Source organism: Mandrillus leucophaeus, unplaced genomic scaffold, assembly GCF_000951045.1.
Source record: "Mandrillus leucophaeus isolate KB7577 unplaced genomic scaffold, Mleu.le_1.0 Scaffold240, whole genome shotgun sequence".
NCBI lineage: Eukaryota > Metazoa > Chordata > Mammalia > Primates > Cercopithecidae > Mandrillus > Mandrillus leucophaeus.
The window spans coordinates 614,337-630,618 of record NW_012102477.1 but is presented as its reverse complement, the minus strand read 5'-3'; the positions used below and the strand labels follow the sequence as shown (position 1 = coordinate 630,618).

Below are 16,282 nucleotides of genomic sequence, written 5' to 3'. Positions count from 1 at the left end.
AAGAACATGCCTCAGGGCTCATTCCCATCAGAGCCCAGGATCCAGACTCTTGACCAGCCTCCGCAGACACCACCTCCTCTCTAGGGCACCTGGCTGCTTCAGACCTCCGATAGCGGCTTGAGGTCTGGGCAACCAGGTAAAGACCCCGAGATGCAGCACTCCCCAAGCACACGGTCCCCAGCACCTGGAAGTGCAAAGACCTGGTCTAGGGTGCAGATGTGCCCTTCAGGAGCATCAGAAACACACATCCTTGCTTCACACTAACTCCCTTCTTCTGTTTTATGCAGAGATGAAGCAGCATCTGGTAGTCTTTGAATAACTCATTATAAGAAAACAATTATGTAACGAATAGCCTTTTGATTTCTCTAAATGAGGGCCTGGCAAATTATGACCAACAGGCCAAATGTCGCCAGCTGCTTGCTTTTCTGTATGGCCCAAGAGCTAACAATGGATTTCACATTCTTTAACGTTTGGCAGAAAAAAAAGAAAAGAATATTATTTCATGACATGTGAAAATCACACAAAATTCAAGTGTTAGTCTCCAAAAATACAGCTTTATTGGTGCATAGCTATGCTCATTCGTTCATAGAGGATCTGTAGCTGCCTCCGCACCACAGTGGCAGCACTGAGGAGTGGTAACAGAGGCCTCAGGATGCACAAAGCCCACAGCATGGAACACCAGGCCTCTGCACGGAGAAGGCCTGCAGACCCTGTTCTAGACCCTGTCACCGCCCCAGTGGTAATTGGGAGTGACAGGGCCTGAAACAAGGGTCACTTTGCTTGACCATTTATTCATTCATTAAATAACTATTCAAATTCCCTGCTGAGGAGAGCATTTTCTCTCTCTCTTTTTTTTTTGAGACGGAGTTTCGCCCTTGCCCAGGCTGCAGCGCAGTGGTGCGATCTCTTACAGGCGTGAGCCACTGCACCCGGCCGAGGAGAGCATTTTCAAACTCCTGTCTTTACCAGCACCTTTCTGTAAGAAGATCCCATATGTGCAGAAGTGAAGTCAGGAGTGTGTGTGAACTGCACTCCTCCTCTGGCCCGAGGACCTGCTCCACGCGGCAGGGTTGCTGCAGCGCACCGGCAGCTCCCAAAAATGCGTCTCTCAAGCCCTTGGAGGCTGCTGTCTCATATCTCATATCTCAGTCCCCAGCCCCTGTGACTACTGAAATTTCACCAAATGAGAAATTTCACCAAATGAATAATATTACAAAAAATAAAAACTCAGTTCCTCGGTCACCCTGGTCGCTTTTTTTTTTTTTTGAGACGGAGTCTCGCTCTGTCGCCCAGGCTGGAGTGCAGTGGTGCGATCTCGGCTCACTGCAAGCTCCGCCTCCCGAGTTCACGCTATTCTCCTGCCTCAGCCTCCCGAGTAGCTGGGACTACAGGCGCCTGCCACCGCGCCCGGCTAATTTTTTGTATTTTTAGTAGAGACGGGGTTTCACCGTGTTAGCCAGGATGGTCTCAATCTCCTGACCTCGTGATCCGCCTGCCTCGGCCTCCCAAAGTGCTGGGATTATGGGCGTGAGCCCCCGCGCCCAGCCACCCTGGTCACATTTTAGGTGCTCAAGTTATCTATGTACTGTAAGATGAAAATTATTTCATCAAAACTGAAACTTTTTTTTTTTTTTTGAGACGAGGTCTTCTGGAGTACAGCAGTATAATCACAGCTCACTGCATGCAACCTTGACCTTCTAGGCTCAAGCAACTCTCTTAACTTCGCCTCATGAGTAGCAAGGACTATAAGGGTTCCACAACCAGCTATATTTTTATTTTTTCTGTAGACACAGGGTCTCACCATGTTGCCCAGGCTGGTCTTGAACTCTGGCCCTCAAGTGATCCTCCAAAAGTGCTGGAATTGCAGGTGTGACCCCAAAATGCCCAGCTTGAAACAATTTTGTTTTGTTTTGAGATGAAGTTTCTCTCTTGTTGCCCAGTCTGGAGTGCAATGGCACGGTCTCAGCTCACTGCAACCTCCGCCTCCTGGGTTCAAGTGATTCTTCTGCCTCAGCCTCCCAAGTAGCTGGGATTACAGGCATGCGCCACCACGCCCAACTAATTTCTGTATTTTTAGTAGAGACAGGGTTTCACCATGCTGGCCAGGCTGGTCTGGAACGCCTGAGCTCAGGTGGTCCGCCCGCCTCGGCCTCCCAAAGTGCTGGGGTTACAGGTGTGAGCCCCACGCCCGGCCTGAAACAACTTCTACAACACTAGATCATCATTTGCCTTTTGCGCTACGTCAGACATCTGCACAGATGGGAAAAAGCAATCTTTTTTTTTTGAGATGGAGTCTCACTCCAGTGCCCAGGCTGCAGTGCAGTGGCGTGATCTCGGCTCACTGCAACCTCCGCCTCCTGGGTTCAAGTGATTCTCCTGCCTCAGCCTCCTGAGTAGCTGGGACTACAGGTGAATGCTGCCACACTCGGCTAAAAAGCAAAAGCAAAGGAAAAGAAAGCCAACATCATCAAACTCTATTGTTATCATACACTGCTGCTGCTGTACAGTCCCAAGAAAAAAATACCAGCCATGCTTAAGAAAATTTGTTTAAAAAAATTTTTTTTTTTTTGGTAGAGATGGGTTCTTGCTATGTTGCCCAGGCTGCTTTGAACTCCTGGCCTCAAGTATCCCTCCTGCCTTAGCCTCCCAAAGTCCTTGGATTACAGGCATGAGCCACTGCTTCCGGCCAAGAAAAAATATTCTTTATTTTTGAGACAGGGTCTCACTCTCTCATCCAGGCTAGAATGCACTGGCACAATCATGGTTCACTGCAGCCTCAACCTCCTCGGCTCAAGCAATCCTCCCACCTCAGCCTTCTGAGCCACTGAGACCACAGGTGCACTACCACACCTGGCTAGTTTTTAAATTGTTTTATAGAGACAGGGTCTTACTACACTACCCAGGCTGGTCTTGAACTCCTGGCTGTAAGTGATCCTCCTGTCTTGGCCTACCAAAGAGCGGGGATTATAGGTGGGAGCCACTGTGCCCACTCATTTCTTAGTTAATTTATTTTTGAGATAGGGCCTTGCTCTGTTGTCCAGGTTGGAGTCCAACAGTGCCGTCACAGCTTGCTGCACCCTTGGACCCCTGAACTCAAGTGATCCTGCTGCCCCAGCCTCCTGAGTAGCCAGGACTACAGGCATGCACCACCACACTTGGCTAATTTTTAATTTTTTGTAGAGACAGGGTCTTACTATGTTGCTCAGGCTGGTCTTGAACTCCTGGCTTCAAGTGATCCTCCCACTTTGGCCTTTCAAAGTGCTGAGAATACAGACGTGAGCTACCACACCTGGCCAAAAAAATATTCTTGACGAGGTGGTAAGAAGTATTCCTTGTATTAAAGCTCAGCCTTTGGTACATCTTTTTTTTTTTTTTGAGACGGAGTCTCACTCTGTCGCCCAGGCTGGACTGCAGTGGCGCGATCTCGGCTCACCGCAAGCTCTGCCTCCCGGGTTCATGCCATTCTCCTGCTTCAGTCTCCCGAGTAGCTGGGACTACAAGCGCCCGCCACCATGCCTGGCTAATTTTTTGTATTTTGTTTAGTAGAGACGGGGTTTCACCGTGTTAGCCAGGATGGTCTTGATCTCCTGACCTCGTGATCCGCCCGCCTCGGCCTCCCAAAATGCTGGGATTACAGGAGTGAGCCACCGCGCCCGGCCTCCTGGTACATGTCTTTTAGTCTGTGTGATGAAATATTCAGTGTATCTCATCACACAGAATAAAAGATGTGTGCTGCATATGCACAGTGGCCACATTAGGAGGTAGTACTTGTGCAAGTGTCAGAATTTACAGCTGAAGTAGCTGCTTGCCCTCATGGACCCCTTAAAACTTTCAAGAATGACTGAGAGATAAACTATAGTTACTAACTCTAGTTATATGTCAGACATTTTCTCAGAAATGAACAAAGACGGCCAGTTACTTCAAGGACAACTGACAATATTTGTTGTCAATGATAAAATCTGGACTTTCATTAAAAAATCAAATGTTTTGGAAAACTTGTACACGGGCTTGACATCGTCTCAAAATTTATTATTACTATTACTTTTTGAGACAGGGCCTCACTCTGTCACCCAGGCTGGAGTACAGTGGCATGATCATGGCTCACTGCATCTTTGACCTCCCAGGCTCAGGTGATTCTCCCACCTCAACATCTTGAGTAGCTGCAGCTACAGGCATGCACTACCCATGCCCAGCTATTTTTTTTTTAAATAGAGATTAGGTTTCGCCATGTTGCCTAGGCTGGTCTTGAACTCCTGAGCTCCAGGCTAGAGTGCAGTGGTGCAATCATAGACCCTGAATTCCTGGGCTCAAGCAAACTTTCCCCCTCAGCCTCCCAAAATGCTGAGATTACAGGTGTGAGCCACCACGCACGCCCTGCTTTTCAAAGTTGGTAAGACTTGTTTGAAGAGACTGATGGTGGTATTAACAAATGTGATTTTTTTTTTGACACTGTATAGTGAAATATGTTAACATATGGAAAATCTGCAGAACTTAGTGTCAATTGAAAAAAAAATAATGCAAGCACAAACCATCCATTCCAAGTACAAGATGGATCAATGGATTCTAATGTCACAGAGTATGAAATATCCAGTGCTACAGATTCTGGTTCAATGTCGTAACTAACCTTTAAGAAATTTTCACTGGTTTAATTTTGGTATAGTATCAAAGACTATCCACCATCAGCTGAAAAGGCTATGAAAATACTTCTCCCTTTATCAACTACAGGATTTTCTTCACACACTTCAACCAAAATAACCAATCACAACACAGTAAATGCAGAGGCAGATGCCCTTAATAACATCATTATTCTTATTTTTGTTTTGGAAAAATTATTTTTCATATAAATGTTTTCTATGGGTGCCATGTAACAGACTATTTTAAATGAACTAAATATTTAAAAATTTTTCTCTTTTTTTTGAGACAATAATCTTACTTTGTCTCCTAGGCTAAAGTGCAGTGATGTGATCTGGGCTCACTGTAGCCTCAAACTTATAGGCTCAGGCGATCCTGCTGCTTCCGCTGTAGCGTGCACCACCACACTTAGATAATTTTATTTTAGTTTTCTAGAGATGGAGTCTTGCTATGTTGCTCAGGCTGGTTTTGAACTCCCGGCATAAGCAAACCTCTCATCAAGGCCTCCCAAAGTGCTGGGATTACAGGTGTGAGCCCTGTACTCAAATTTCTCAATTTTAATTTCCAATAGAGTAAGCAATGATAGATAATCCACACAAACAACAACTCTCTGGGGCCCTCAATTTCTAAGAGCATAAAAAGCCCTAAGATTCACTGTACTCCACACTCTCAAGGGTCTCCTTCCAGCTGCAGAGTAACATGGTCTCAGTCTCTAACATTTCTCTGCAATCTTTCCCAAAAGTGTCATCTGCAGCCTTGGACTTTCTGAGTCCCAACTCCCATTTCTAAGGTTCACTTGACAATTTTCTGATACCCTGTTATCTCTTTACTTTGGATACATCTCAAATGGATTCCATCCAACTTCCACTGTGAGGCGGGCTTATCCCACACATCTCAGACCCCAAAGCTGCCTAACCTACCCCTCCCCATGTCTCCCTACATGGGGTCCCTAGGCACCACCCTGCCCCTCACTCTGCATGCTCAGCTTCCTCACTGCACCAGCAGAAAACTGCCTCCAGCTCACCCCTGTGCTGTCATAATGATCATTTTCCTTAAATTATGGCTTTTTTGGTTATTTTCCCACTCACATACATCACTGGTTCTTTACACTTTTATGAGTAAAGTCAAGCTCCTTAGCCTGCTCAAGGACCCAGACACATTTCAACCCTGGCCCCTGCCAGCATCATCTCAGAAGACAGCTCTGCAGCCAGGGTGGCCTCAGAGTCATAGCTCATCTCTCACTCCTACCATGAGCCCCACAGGCACAGGGCTGGGGTCCTGCTCAGCCTCAGTGTTTCTGCAAGAGAAAGTCTGTGGAATGGCAGGCAAGAAAGGTAAAAGGGCAGATAGAATTATGTTTCTACTTTAGCTTCTAATCCTCCACGTGGAATCCCAACACCGTGGAAAAGCAGCATGGTTTAATAAGGTAATGAATAAACAGCCTACTTTTTTTGCGTGGCTGCGAAGGAGATGTTGACTGAGAGGCTGTGCCGTTAGTGCTACTCTCTTCTTCCTCTTTAACTTCTACTTTCACTTCAGGTTTCTTTTCATCCACTTCCATTGGTTCTGATTTCTGCTCTGCTGTGTCTGTTTCTTCTTTAACTTGGGAAGCTCCTTGCAAATCCTCCTCCATCATCTTGAGAAAAACATTACAGATAACACACAAATATTAAACACCTTTATGTTACCTCAGCCTCACTGGAAGGCTCTTACAAGCCTAAGATGGGTTTGTTAAAACCTTCCTCTAGTCAGAGTTGCATTTATGATTCCTCTTCTCTTTCAGAAGAAGAAATAAAGTACTTGGTGTTCATTAAGTCACTTCAATACAGAGTCAGTGCAATTATGGTCCTAAATTTAAAAGTGATTTTTTTTTTTTTTTTTTTTTGAGATGGAGTCTGACACCCAGGCTGGAGTGCAGTGGCATGATCTTGGCTCACTGCAACCTCTGCCTCCTGGGTTCAAGCAATCCTCCTGCCTCAGCCTCCTGGGTAGCTGGAATTACAGGTGCGTGCCACCACGCTTGGCTAATTTTTTGTATTTTTGGTAGAGATGGGGTTTCATCATGTTGGCCAGGCTGGTCTCAAAGTCGTGACCTCAAGTGATCCACCCGCCTCGGCCTCCCAAAGTGCTGGGATTACAGGCATGAGCCACAATGCCCAGCCTAATTTAAAAGTTTTTAAATGTAAAAGTCCTTTAAAAATTGTACATACTCAGATTTTTCACGTACAGATATTTCTTAATTTGGAATAAGAATCTCCTTGAAAGCTGGGGCAGGGACCAAAAGTCCTTTTCAGAGGCAGGAGGTGTGGTATGAGACAGGAAGGAGCACTGGGGACTGTGGCTAACTGGAGAACCCGCCACAGCTGGTGTTTACAACCAGACTGTTGTCACACAGGGATGCAGGCACAATGCTGAAAGCATCTCATTTTTCAAGAAAAGCCAGAAATCTAGAGTTTTATTTGCAATTTCCTGATTTTTAAGGTATTGTGTGGGCCAAACACATTTATAGGCTGGATCCAGCCCACGGTCTGCCAGTTTTCAGCTTCTGTCATAGGTTAATGAGTAAATGAATCCACCACCCCTTCTGTAGTCTACCTCTGCAGAACTAGAAATGAATGGAGAACATCAAATAAAAGGCTGTTGCATGATTCAAATATTTCAAATATAGGCCAGTATTCTTCATTTCTGGCAGAATAAACCCACCCCTCATATTTAAAAATGAAAAAACCAAGCTGTTTTAAATCAGTTTCCTACATACTGAACTCTGAACCCACATGCAACCAGAATATTTTAACTAAAGTCAGGGATACCCATGGCAGGCTCCAAGCCTCGCCCAAGGACACCTGGGGGAAGTTGCGACACACAGCCATCAACACATTCCTAGGGAGCAGCACCCACCTCAGACCTGGGCTCCCCTTTGGATTCACCAGGATCGGGCTCAGTGTCCTCCGTCTGGGTCTCCGCCTTCATTTCCAGCACAGGTACGTCAGGTCCTGGCTGCTGGGAATTGGTTTCTGCACTGGCCACCGAGGAGGGGGTAGGGACCCTGTTATCAATGCTGGCTGCTGCCTGGGAAAGCTGTGAAAAAACCAAAAGCACTGACTTCAGTAAGCAAGGCAACATAAATGATCTTCAACTATGCTGCTCATGCAACCTACAATTTCCCGTTAAGACTTCTCAATACTGATCCAGCAGGTGCCCTTCTGTGAAACCGAAGAACAGAGGAAGAATGAGTTCTACAGGGAGGTAACAGCAGCCAGAGGCACAACTCAGGTCTTGCCACAAAGGCAGAGGAAACAGCAGAGCTTTTCAAACTTTGATATAAAATTATTTTCTCGAAGTTTTCTAGCTAAATCATGAAACTTCATATTTTGAAATTAATTCCCTTCAATACGGTGGTTAACGTGTATGGTAAAAGGCTGAATTATGAATGTCTAAGCACATCTGAAGGGAGGGAAATCAAGCGCCTACCCAAAGACAGAGTGTTATCCAGCCTGTGTGAACGGTAGGAACACAGATGCTGGGGGAGTAAATGAACATCACAAGAAGGAACCACTAAAAGAATTCCTAGCTTGCAAATTCTTACTCAATGGAGTTGTTTTTTTTTTTTTTTGAGACGGAGTCTCGCTCTGTCACCTAGGCTGGAGTGCAATGGCGTGATCTCAGCTCAATACAATTTCTGCCTCCTAGGCTCAGGCGATTCTTCCGCCTCAGCTTCCCCAGTAGCTGGGAATACAGGCACCCGCCATCATGCCTGGCTAATTTTTGTGGAGACAAGGTTTCACAATTTTGGCCAGGCTGGTCTCGAACTCCTGACCTCCGGTGATCCACCTACCTCAGCCTCCCAAAGTGGTGGGATTACAGGCGTGAACCACCGTGCCCAGCCTCAATGGAGTTTTAAGTAAACAAACAAAAGATGACAATGCCTCGCTCTGTAGCGAGTACAGTGGTGGAGTACAGTGGTGCGATCTTGGCTCACTGTAACCTGCACCTGCTAGGCTCAAGTGATCTTCCCACCTAAGCCTTCTGAGTGGCGGGGACTACAGGCACACACCACCATACTTGTCTAGTTAAAAAATTTTTTTTTTGTAGAGACGAAGTCTCACTATGTTGCCCAGGTTGGTCTTGAACTCATGGGCTCAGGTGATTCTCCCACCTTGTCCTCCCAAGGTGCTGAAATTACAGGTGTCAACCACTGCACCTGGCCCGACAGACAATTTTTATGGGAAAATAATTTTCTAAGAGTCTTGACCCAAATACAGCAGACAGAGAGAGGCTTACCGGTGTGCCAGGAGGCTGGGCGTGCACAGGTGTCGGCTGTTGCTGCGACGACTGAGGGGTAGCCACAGACGGGGGCTGAACTGGGGTTTGAGGTTGTGGGGTCACCTGGGCCTGGGCTGCTGCTTGGACTGTAGGGGTGCTCTGCGTTTGGGTAGCACTGGGCACTGAGCCAGGAGTCGGGGTGGGAGTCTGCCCAGAAGATGACACAGGAGTTGATGGCTGAGTGGCAGCTGCTGGCTGGGGAGGAGTCATCCCAGGTGGTGTCGTGTGCTGGAGAGATGGCATGCCAGCAGCCGTGGAAGCAGGAGGCGGTGTTGGGTGCAATGGTGACTGTGTCACTGGAGGGCAAGGCAGCTGGCTGGCCTGAGGCCCTAGCATGTTGAGAGGGTTAGGAAGAGCAGCACCAGGCACCTGTCCCTATAAGAAATGGACAGAGTATATTAAACTTATTTCCCACGTTTGAAAATGTGACAAAACATTTGAAAAATTAAATGTATGACATTTTTTTTCTTGTTTTTTTTTGAGACAGAGTTTCACTCTTGTCGCCAAGGCTGGAATACAATGGTGCTATCTTGGCTCACTGCAGCCTCCGTCTCCCAGGTTCAAGCAATTCTCCTTTCTCAGCTTTCTGAGTAGCAGGGATTACAGGTACCCACCACCACGCCCGGCTAATTTTTGTATGTGTATTTTTATTTTTAAATTTTTATTTATTTATTTATTTATTTTTTGAGACTCCGTTCTGTCATCCAGGCTGGAGTGCAGTGGTGCAATCTCAGCTCACTGCAAGCTCCGCCTCCCGGGTTCACGCCATTCTCCTGCCTCAGCCTCCCGAGTAGCTGGGACTACAGGCACCCGCCACCACGCCCGGCTAATTTTTTGTATTTTTACTAGAGACGGGGTTTCACCATGTTAGCCAGGATGATCTCGATCTCCTGACCTCGTGATCTGCCCGCCTCGGCCTCCCAAAGTGCTGGGATTACAGGCGTGAGCCACAGCGCCCAGCACAATTTTTGTATTTTTAGTACAGATGGGGTTTCACTATGTTGGCCAGGCTGGTCCTGAAGTCCTGACCTCAAGTGTTCCTCCCACCTCGGCCTCCCAAAGTGCTGGGATTACAGGGGTGAGCCACCGCGCCCAGCCAAATGTATAGGAATTTAATCACATTTTCTTGGGAGTATTCTGTTTGTGAAAATTCATTGAGCTATACACTTGTAATGTGCACTCCTCAATAATGATAAAACTATACACATTTCTTATAGTCTGATTTATATAATTAAAATAACTATTGAAACTTATGGCTTAAACAAACACATCTACAGCAGTCCCCTCATATCCACTCGGATACATTCCAAGACCCCCATTCTTGGAATGCCTGAAACTGCAGATAGTACGGAACCTGGTATTTACCAAGATTTTTTGGATCTGACAATCAAGGTGGACACTCAGCGACTAACAGGTGGGTAGTGTCTACAGTGTGGAAATGCTAGACAAATAAATGATTCATATCTCTGGTGGCACAGAGTGGATGGTGAGGGAGTTCATCATGCAAGCTGGAATGGCACTAAATTTAAAATCTTTTTTTTTTTTTTAAGACAGAGTCTCTCTCTGTCAGCCAGGCTGGAGTGCAATGGCATGATCTTGGCTCACTACAACCTCCACCTCCCGGGTTCAAACGACTCTCCTGCCTCAGCCTCTTCAGCAGCTGGGATTATAGGCATGCACCACCATGCCTGGCTAATTAATTTAAAACTTATGAATTGTTTATTCCCAGAATTTTCCATTTAATATTTTTGGACCACAGCTGACCCCAGGTAACTGAAACCTCAGAAAGTGAAAAGGCAGATCAGGGGGCTACCGTACATTGACCCAGCCTGTAAGCTTCATGTTCTATAACATGTACTCAGTGTTCTTTAACATTTTCTAAGCTTAGCTTAGAAAAAGGTATTTTTCTTTAAGTTGCTTCTTCCCTGGGGACTATAAAATAAATAAAAATAAGAAAAAAAGTTATTGACCATAAATATATACATCCATAAGTACCCTTCCTTAACAATTAAAAAACATTCTGAAACACACACACACACACACACAATTAGTTACTGAAAGAGAACTGTTCTAGTGCAGTGGTTCTATACTGGGCAGGCACTTCAGAATTATTTGTGAACATTTTAAAAATGATTCTGAATCACTGTTCTAGAGCAAGGGTTGGCAAAATCCCAGGGCCAAACACACTGAGCTGCTTGTTTCTGTAAATAAAGCTTTATTGGCACACAGCCACCTCATTTATGTACCATGGCAGCTTCTGCACTACCAGAAGAGAAGTAAATGAAAACCAAGACTGAATGGTCTGCAAAGCTGAAAATATTTAGTATCTGGCCCTTTACATGAAGTTTGCTGATCCCTGTTCTAGAGCAATGAAATGTTACGGAAAATTAAGAATAATTATTTAGTGAGGAAATCTAATATATAATAATGACTTATGCTGCATTATTTCACATTAAAAACTCAAAACAAGGCTGGGTGCAGCAGCTTACGCCTGTAATCCCAGCACTTTGGGAGGCTGAGGTGGGTGGATTACCTGAGGTCAGATCGAGATCAGTCTGGCCAACAAGGTGAAACCCCATCTCTACTAAACACACACACACACACACACACACAAACACACACACATACACGCTGGGTGTGGTGGCGCGCGTCTGTAATCCCAGGTACTTGGCAGCCTTAGGCAGGAGAATCGCTTGAACCTGCGGCTCTGAATCTGTGGAGATTGCAGAGCTGAGATCGCACCACTGCACCCCAGCCTGGACAACAGAGCGAGACCCTGTCTCAAACGAAACAAAACAAAACAACCAACTTAAAACAAGAATTTTATCTTTTAGGGAGGATTTGGTCTGTTTTAAATACATGTATATTTTGTATACAGTAGCAATCATACGCACTACAACAAAAGAGGAAAAAAAAGGAATAAATGGAAAATCATTTTCTTCAGCTCTAGATTGAGAAATTAAAAACATTCAACAAGAAGAGAAATACTGAAATGATTCTATTAGCTTGACTTCACCTGGCAGTGGAGACAGGCCAAAAGATACGAAAGCCGAATCACCAAAAGTGAATTCACGGATCCTTCTCACTCCCTTTTTAAAATCCTCATGTTAGCCGGGCGCGGTGGCTCAAGCCTGTAACCCCAGCACTTTGGGAGGCCAAGACGGGTGGATCACGAGGTCAGGACATCGAGACCATCCTGGCTAACACGGTGAAACCCCGTCTCTACTAAAAAATACAAAAAACTAGCCGGGCGAGGTGGCGGGCGCCTGTAGTCCCAGCTACTCGGGAGGCTGAGGCACGAGAATGGCGTAAACCCGGGAGGTGGAGCTTGCAGTGAGCTGAGATCCGGCCACTGCAGTCTAGCCTGGGCGACAGAGCGAGACTCCGTCTCAACAACAACAACAACAACAACAACAAAATCCTTATGTCTGAGTCACATTAAACTTAGAATTTAAAATACACAAACAAAAAATAGGAAAACAAAAACCCCAAGATCAAAAAACAAAAGCATACAAACCAAAAAATGTAAATCCATTACTACTTTTGCATATAGTTAACTCAGAGAGGATAAGAGAAAGTCCAAACAAGGTAAGGACTACAAGACAAAGGTGGGGAAAATAAAACAGATGCTGATACACAGAAATGAAATGTGCATTGTGGAATTTTAATTTCTACAAAGGAAGACTGGAAAAAACAAAACAAAACAAAACAAAACAAAACACCTTAAAACGAGAATTTTATCTTTTAGGGAGCACGGTTCCCAGTGGGGCACAGTACCTGTGACACGCCTGTTTGGGCTGGCGGCTGCCCCATGCCCACACTCATCGCCCCGCTGGATGGCGGGAACTGGTTCTGTGGCAGAAACTGGCTCTGAGCAGGCGCCTGGGCCATCATGTTGTTGCTGTGTGCACCCATCATGTTTGGAGGCTGAGGCATTCGGGAAGGAGAAATGGCCATCTACAAGACAACAAGCACCACCAGAGCTGTAGTTCCGAAGCTGACAGCCAGAGTTTTCAAGGTGAGCCAGAATGATCCAAGGCCTCACAATCCCAGAGGATGCCAAGCACAGGGCTCACATCCTGCCCTTCCTCATGGGAAGAGATCACCACTTGCTAAGAACTCCCGGGCTCCTGGGCACTTTACACACTTTCTCAGGCAATCTCTCAAATGAGCCAGCTTCAAAATGTCCTCTGAATAGAAATCAATAGCAGACTATAATTTAAAATTTAAGACATGCCTGCCTATGAGTTCTCTAAAGTGTTTAGAAAGCAGCCTCGGAAGAGCGAGCTCTCAGTCAATAGATGCTGACAATTCCCTGCTGGCCACATATCTGAGGCTGCCTTCTCCAGCCTTGGAACTGCCACATTCTCACAAAGTCACACATTCCTATGAATTTGTTATTCCAATAAAATAACTAACAGTCAAATAATTCTGTGTAGTAATGAAGATAATTTTTAAAGGAGAGATGAAAGAAATAAAGCAAAACCCAAATTCAAAGAAAGAACCACAGGATTCTCAACTGACATAAATTCTGCTGCTTAATGTTCCATGTGAGAGGGAGGGCTATCTGCAGCACAGCTAAAGAGAACACTTACCCCTGGCACTGAGCCCATGCTGTTCATCTGGACAGAGTGGTTCATTGGGGAGGCTGCACGAGGTCCCATGGGTGCTTGTGGCAACTGGACGTTCCCCAAGGACATGGGGTTAAACGAATTCATCCCTGTAAATGTACCCACAATGGTTCATTAGGAAAAGCACCCACAGGAAAACAGAATTACAACTTGCTAAATAAACTCTAAGTAAAATAAGATGGAACACACAGGCAACAGAAAATTGAAAAGAAATCACCCAATTAATCAATGAAGATGATGAAGGAACAGACTTCTCCACATCCAGAGAAAATGGCATCAATGTGGGGGTGGTGAGGGTGGCACGGTGAGCGGTTCGAGGGAAGGACAAGGACATGAAGGCATAAGGTTGGGTAAGACAGGAACAAGTAAGTGAGACATTAAATGAGGCTGAAGTAGAGCTGAGCCAGAGGGCAGAATACCGAACAAAGTATCATAGTAACAAAGAGGGTGAGGAGGTGCCCTGAAAGGACAGCACCCCCACAATCTACAGAAGAGATGTTTCCAGAGACCAGGGCAAGCTTCTGTGCACACCCATACCTAATGCCTCTGGAGCAGCTGGCGCCCATAACTGAGGCTTCCCAGCTCTCTGCTGGGTTTACATTCATTGTTAGAATCTGTGCTAAGACTCCAAACATTCTTTTAATTTTGCAAGCACTTTAAGCATTAAGAAGTGCCCAAGGGTCAGCCGTCCTCAACCCCAGCCTCCTGTAGTTTACAGGAGCAACGCATCACTGAAAGACACTTCACAGCCAGTAAGTGTCTCCAGACTGTGGTGTCTAGTTCCTTCCAATTTATAACAATACTCTGTAAACTCTGAGTCTAAAGAAGCACCAGTTCAAATGAGTCTTAGGACCAACACTAAAATCTGACAGAACCCTGTAGAGAATTTCTGGAAGGTGTTGCCTTAGCGGTGCTGTAGTCATGAGAGGATGACTCTCTCACGGAGCACTACCTTCAACGACTACCCAAAAATGGTACCTTCAAATAACTGAGTGCCAGTGCAGACCAGGAAGACTTTCCAGGGAGTCTGTAATGTAAGCTTCCCCTCTCCTTGAGAATTTTTTTAAACAAAATGAAAAACAATTACTAAGGAACAGCATTTAAACAAATCTGTATTTACCCAGATGTGCTGGTAGGGAGGTTGCTAAGTGCATAACCAGAAAACATCTGTTCCAATATTCTGCTGGTAAACAGCATGCTCATCATACCCCACACCAGCAGCATCCTCCTATTTAGGCCCAAGTCCTGGACCAATCCCCAACACAGCATCCAGCCACTTTCCTAAGGCTCAATTTCTCTGAATCCTTGATTTCTTTCTCTTTTTTTTTTTTTTGAGATGGGGTTTCGCTCTTGTTGCTCCGGCTGGAACGCAGTGGTGCAATCTCAACTCACTGCAGCCTCTGCCTTCTGGGTTCAAGTGACTGTCCTGCCTCAGCCTCCAGAGTAGCTGGGATTACACATGTGCACCACCATGATCGGCTAATTTTTGTATTTTTAATAGAGATGGGGTTTCACCATGTTGGCCAGGCTGGTCTCGAACTCCTGACCTCAAGTGATCCTCCTGCTTTGACCTCCCAAAGTGCTGGGATTACAGGTGTGAGCCACTGCGCCTAGCCTGACTCCTTGATTTCTTTCACCTCTCAAATCTAGTCCATCAAAACAAGTCCCTGATAAGTTTTTTTCCACAATATCAGCTTATCTACCATGTCTTTTCCAGGATGCAATACGAATACAACTTTTTTTTTTTTTTTTTTTTTTTTGAGACGGAGTCTTGCTCTGTTGCCCAGGCTGGAGTGCAGTGGTGCGATCTTGGCTCACTGCAAGCTCCGCCTCCCGGGTTCACGCCATTCTCCTGCCTCAGCCTCCCAAGTAGCTGGGACTACAGGCGCCCGCCACCACACCTGGCTAATTTTTTTTTGTATTTTTAGTAGAGACGGGGTTTCACTGTGTTAGCCAGGGTGGTCTCGATCTCCTGACCTCGTGATTTGCCTGTTTCAGCCTCCCAAAGTGCTGGGATTACAGGCGTGAGCCACCGCGCCCGGCCCGAATACAACTTTTAAAATGATCTCTTCTACCTTCCCTCCCAAACTACTCTGCAAACCACAATAAAGCCGCTTTCCTCAGAGTCTTCTGGATAATGTCACCACCTTGTTTCACAATCTGGAAAAAAGTCCTCCTGCTTGGGTCTCAATAGTCAAGAGCTACAAGGTTTTCAAATGCTCCCTGCCCCGAAATAAAAATCACTGCTTCAATCAACCAAAAACCATAGGCTCTCTACTTAAGAAACTTTCAAGGTTGTTGAGACAGCTGCTGCCACCCCAACCTGGCACAGGACCTGTGTGTACACACTCTCCAGAAGTTGACATCCAGCCAGCTGGGCTTAACCCCCAGGGCCAGGAGCAGCCCGTGCCGTCCCCATGTCAGCCTCTGCAAGTGCTCAGCAGTCTAGGAGTGTCTTGCATGCCTCTCCTTCTCAGCACTGAGAAGCACTCCCTCCCCACATCTAGAGTGCTTCTTTCTCAGACTCTTCCCAAGACTAATGTACCATGCCCCTTCACCATCCATTAAAAAAATAAAAAGCTGGGCTGGGCGCAGGGGCTCACAACTGCAATCCCAGCACTTTGGGAGGCTGAGGCAGGCAGATCACAAGGTCAGGAGATCGAGACCATCCTGGCTAACACGGTGAAACCCCGTCT

General features: G+C 46.0%; 1 protein-coding gene across 1 annotated transcript in view; it reads right to left on the bottom strand.

Moving 5' to 3' along the window:
- Nucleotides 1–16,282, bottom strand: part of CREBBP (CREB binding protein) — a 141,026-nt gene that overhangs the window by 46,296 nt on the left and 78,448 nt on the right. The window contains exons 11-15 of the mRNA XM_011982564.1: nucleotides 13,551–13,675; nucleotides 12,733–12,912; nucleotides 8,914–9,330; nucleotides 7,531–7,710; nucleotides 6,079–6,268 (exon numbers count right to left, since the gene is read on the bottom strand). Of these exons, the coding sequence (XP_011837954.1) occupies nucleotides 6,079–6,268; nucleotides 7,531–7,710; nucleotides 8,914–9,330; nucleotides 12,733–12,912; nucleotides 13,551–13,675 (1,092 nt within the window). The remainder of the gene's footprint in view (nucleotides 1–6,078; nucleotides 6,269–7,530; nucleotides 7,711–8,913; nucleotides 9,331–12,732; nucleotides 12,913–13,550; nucleotides 13,676–16,282) is intronic.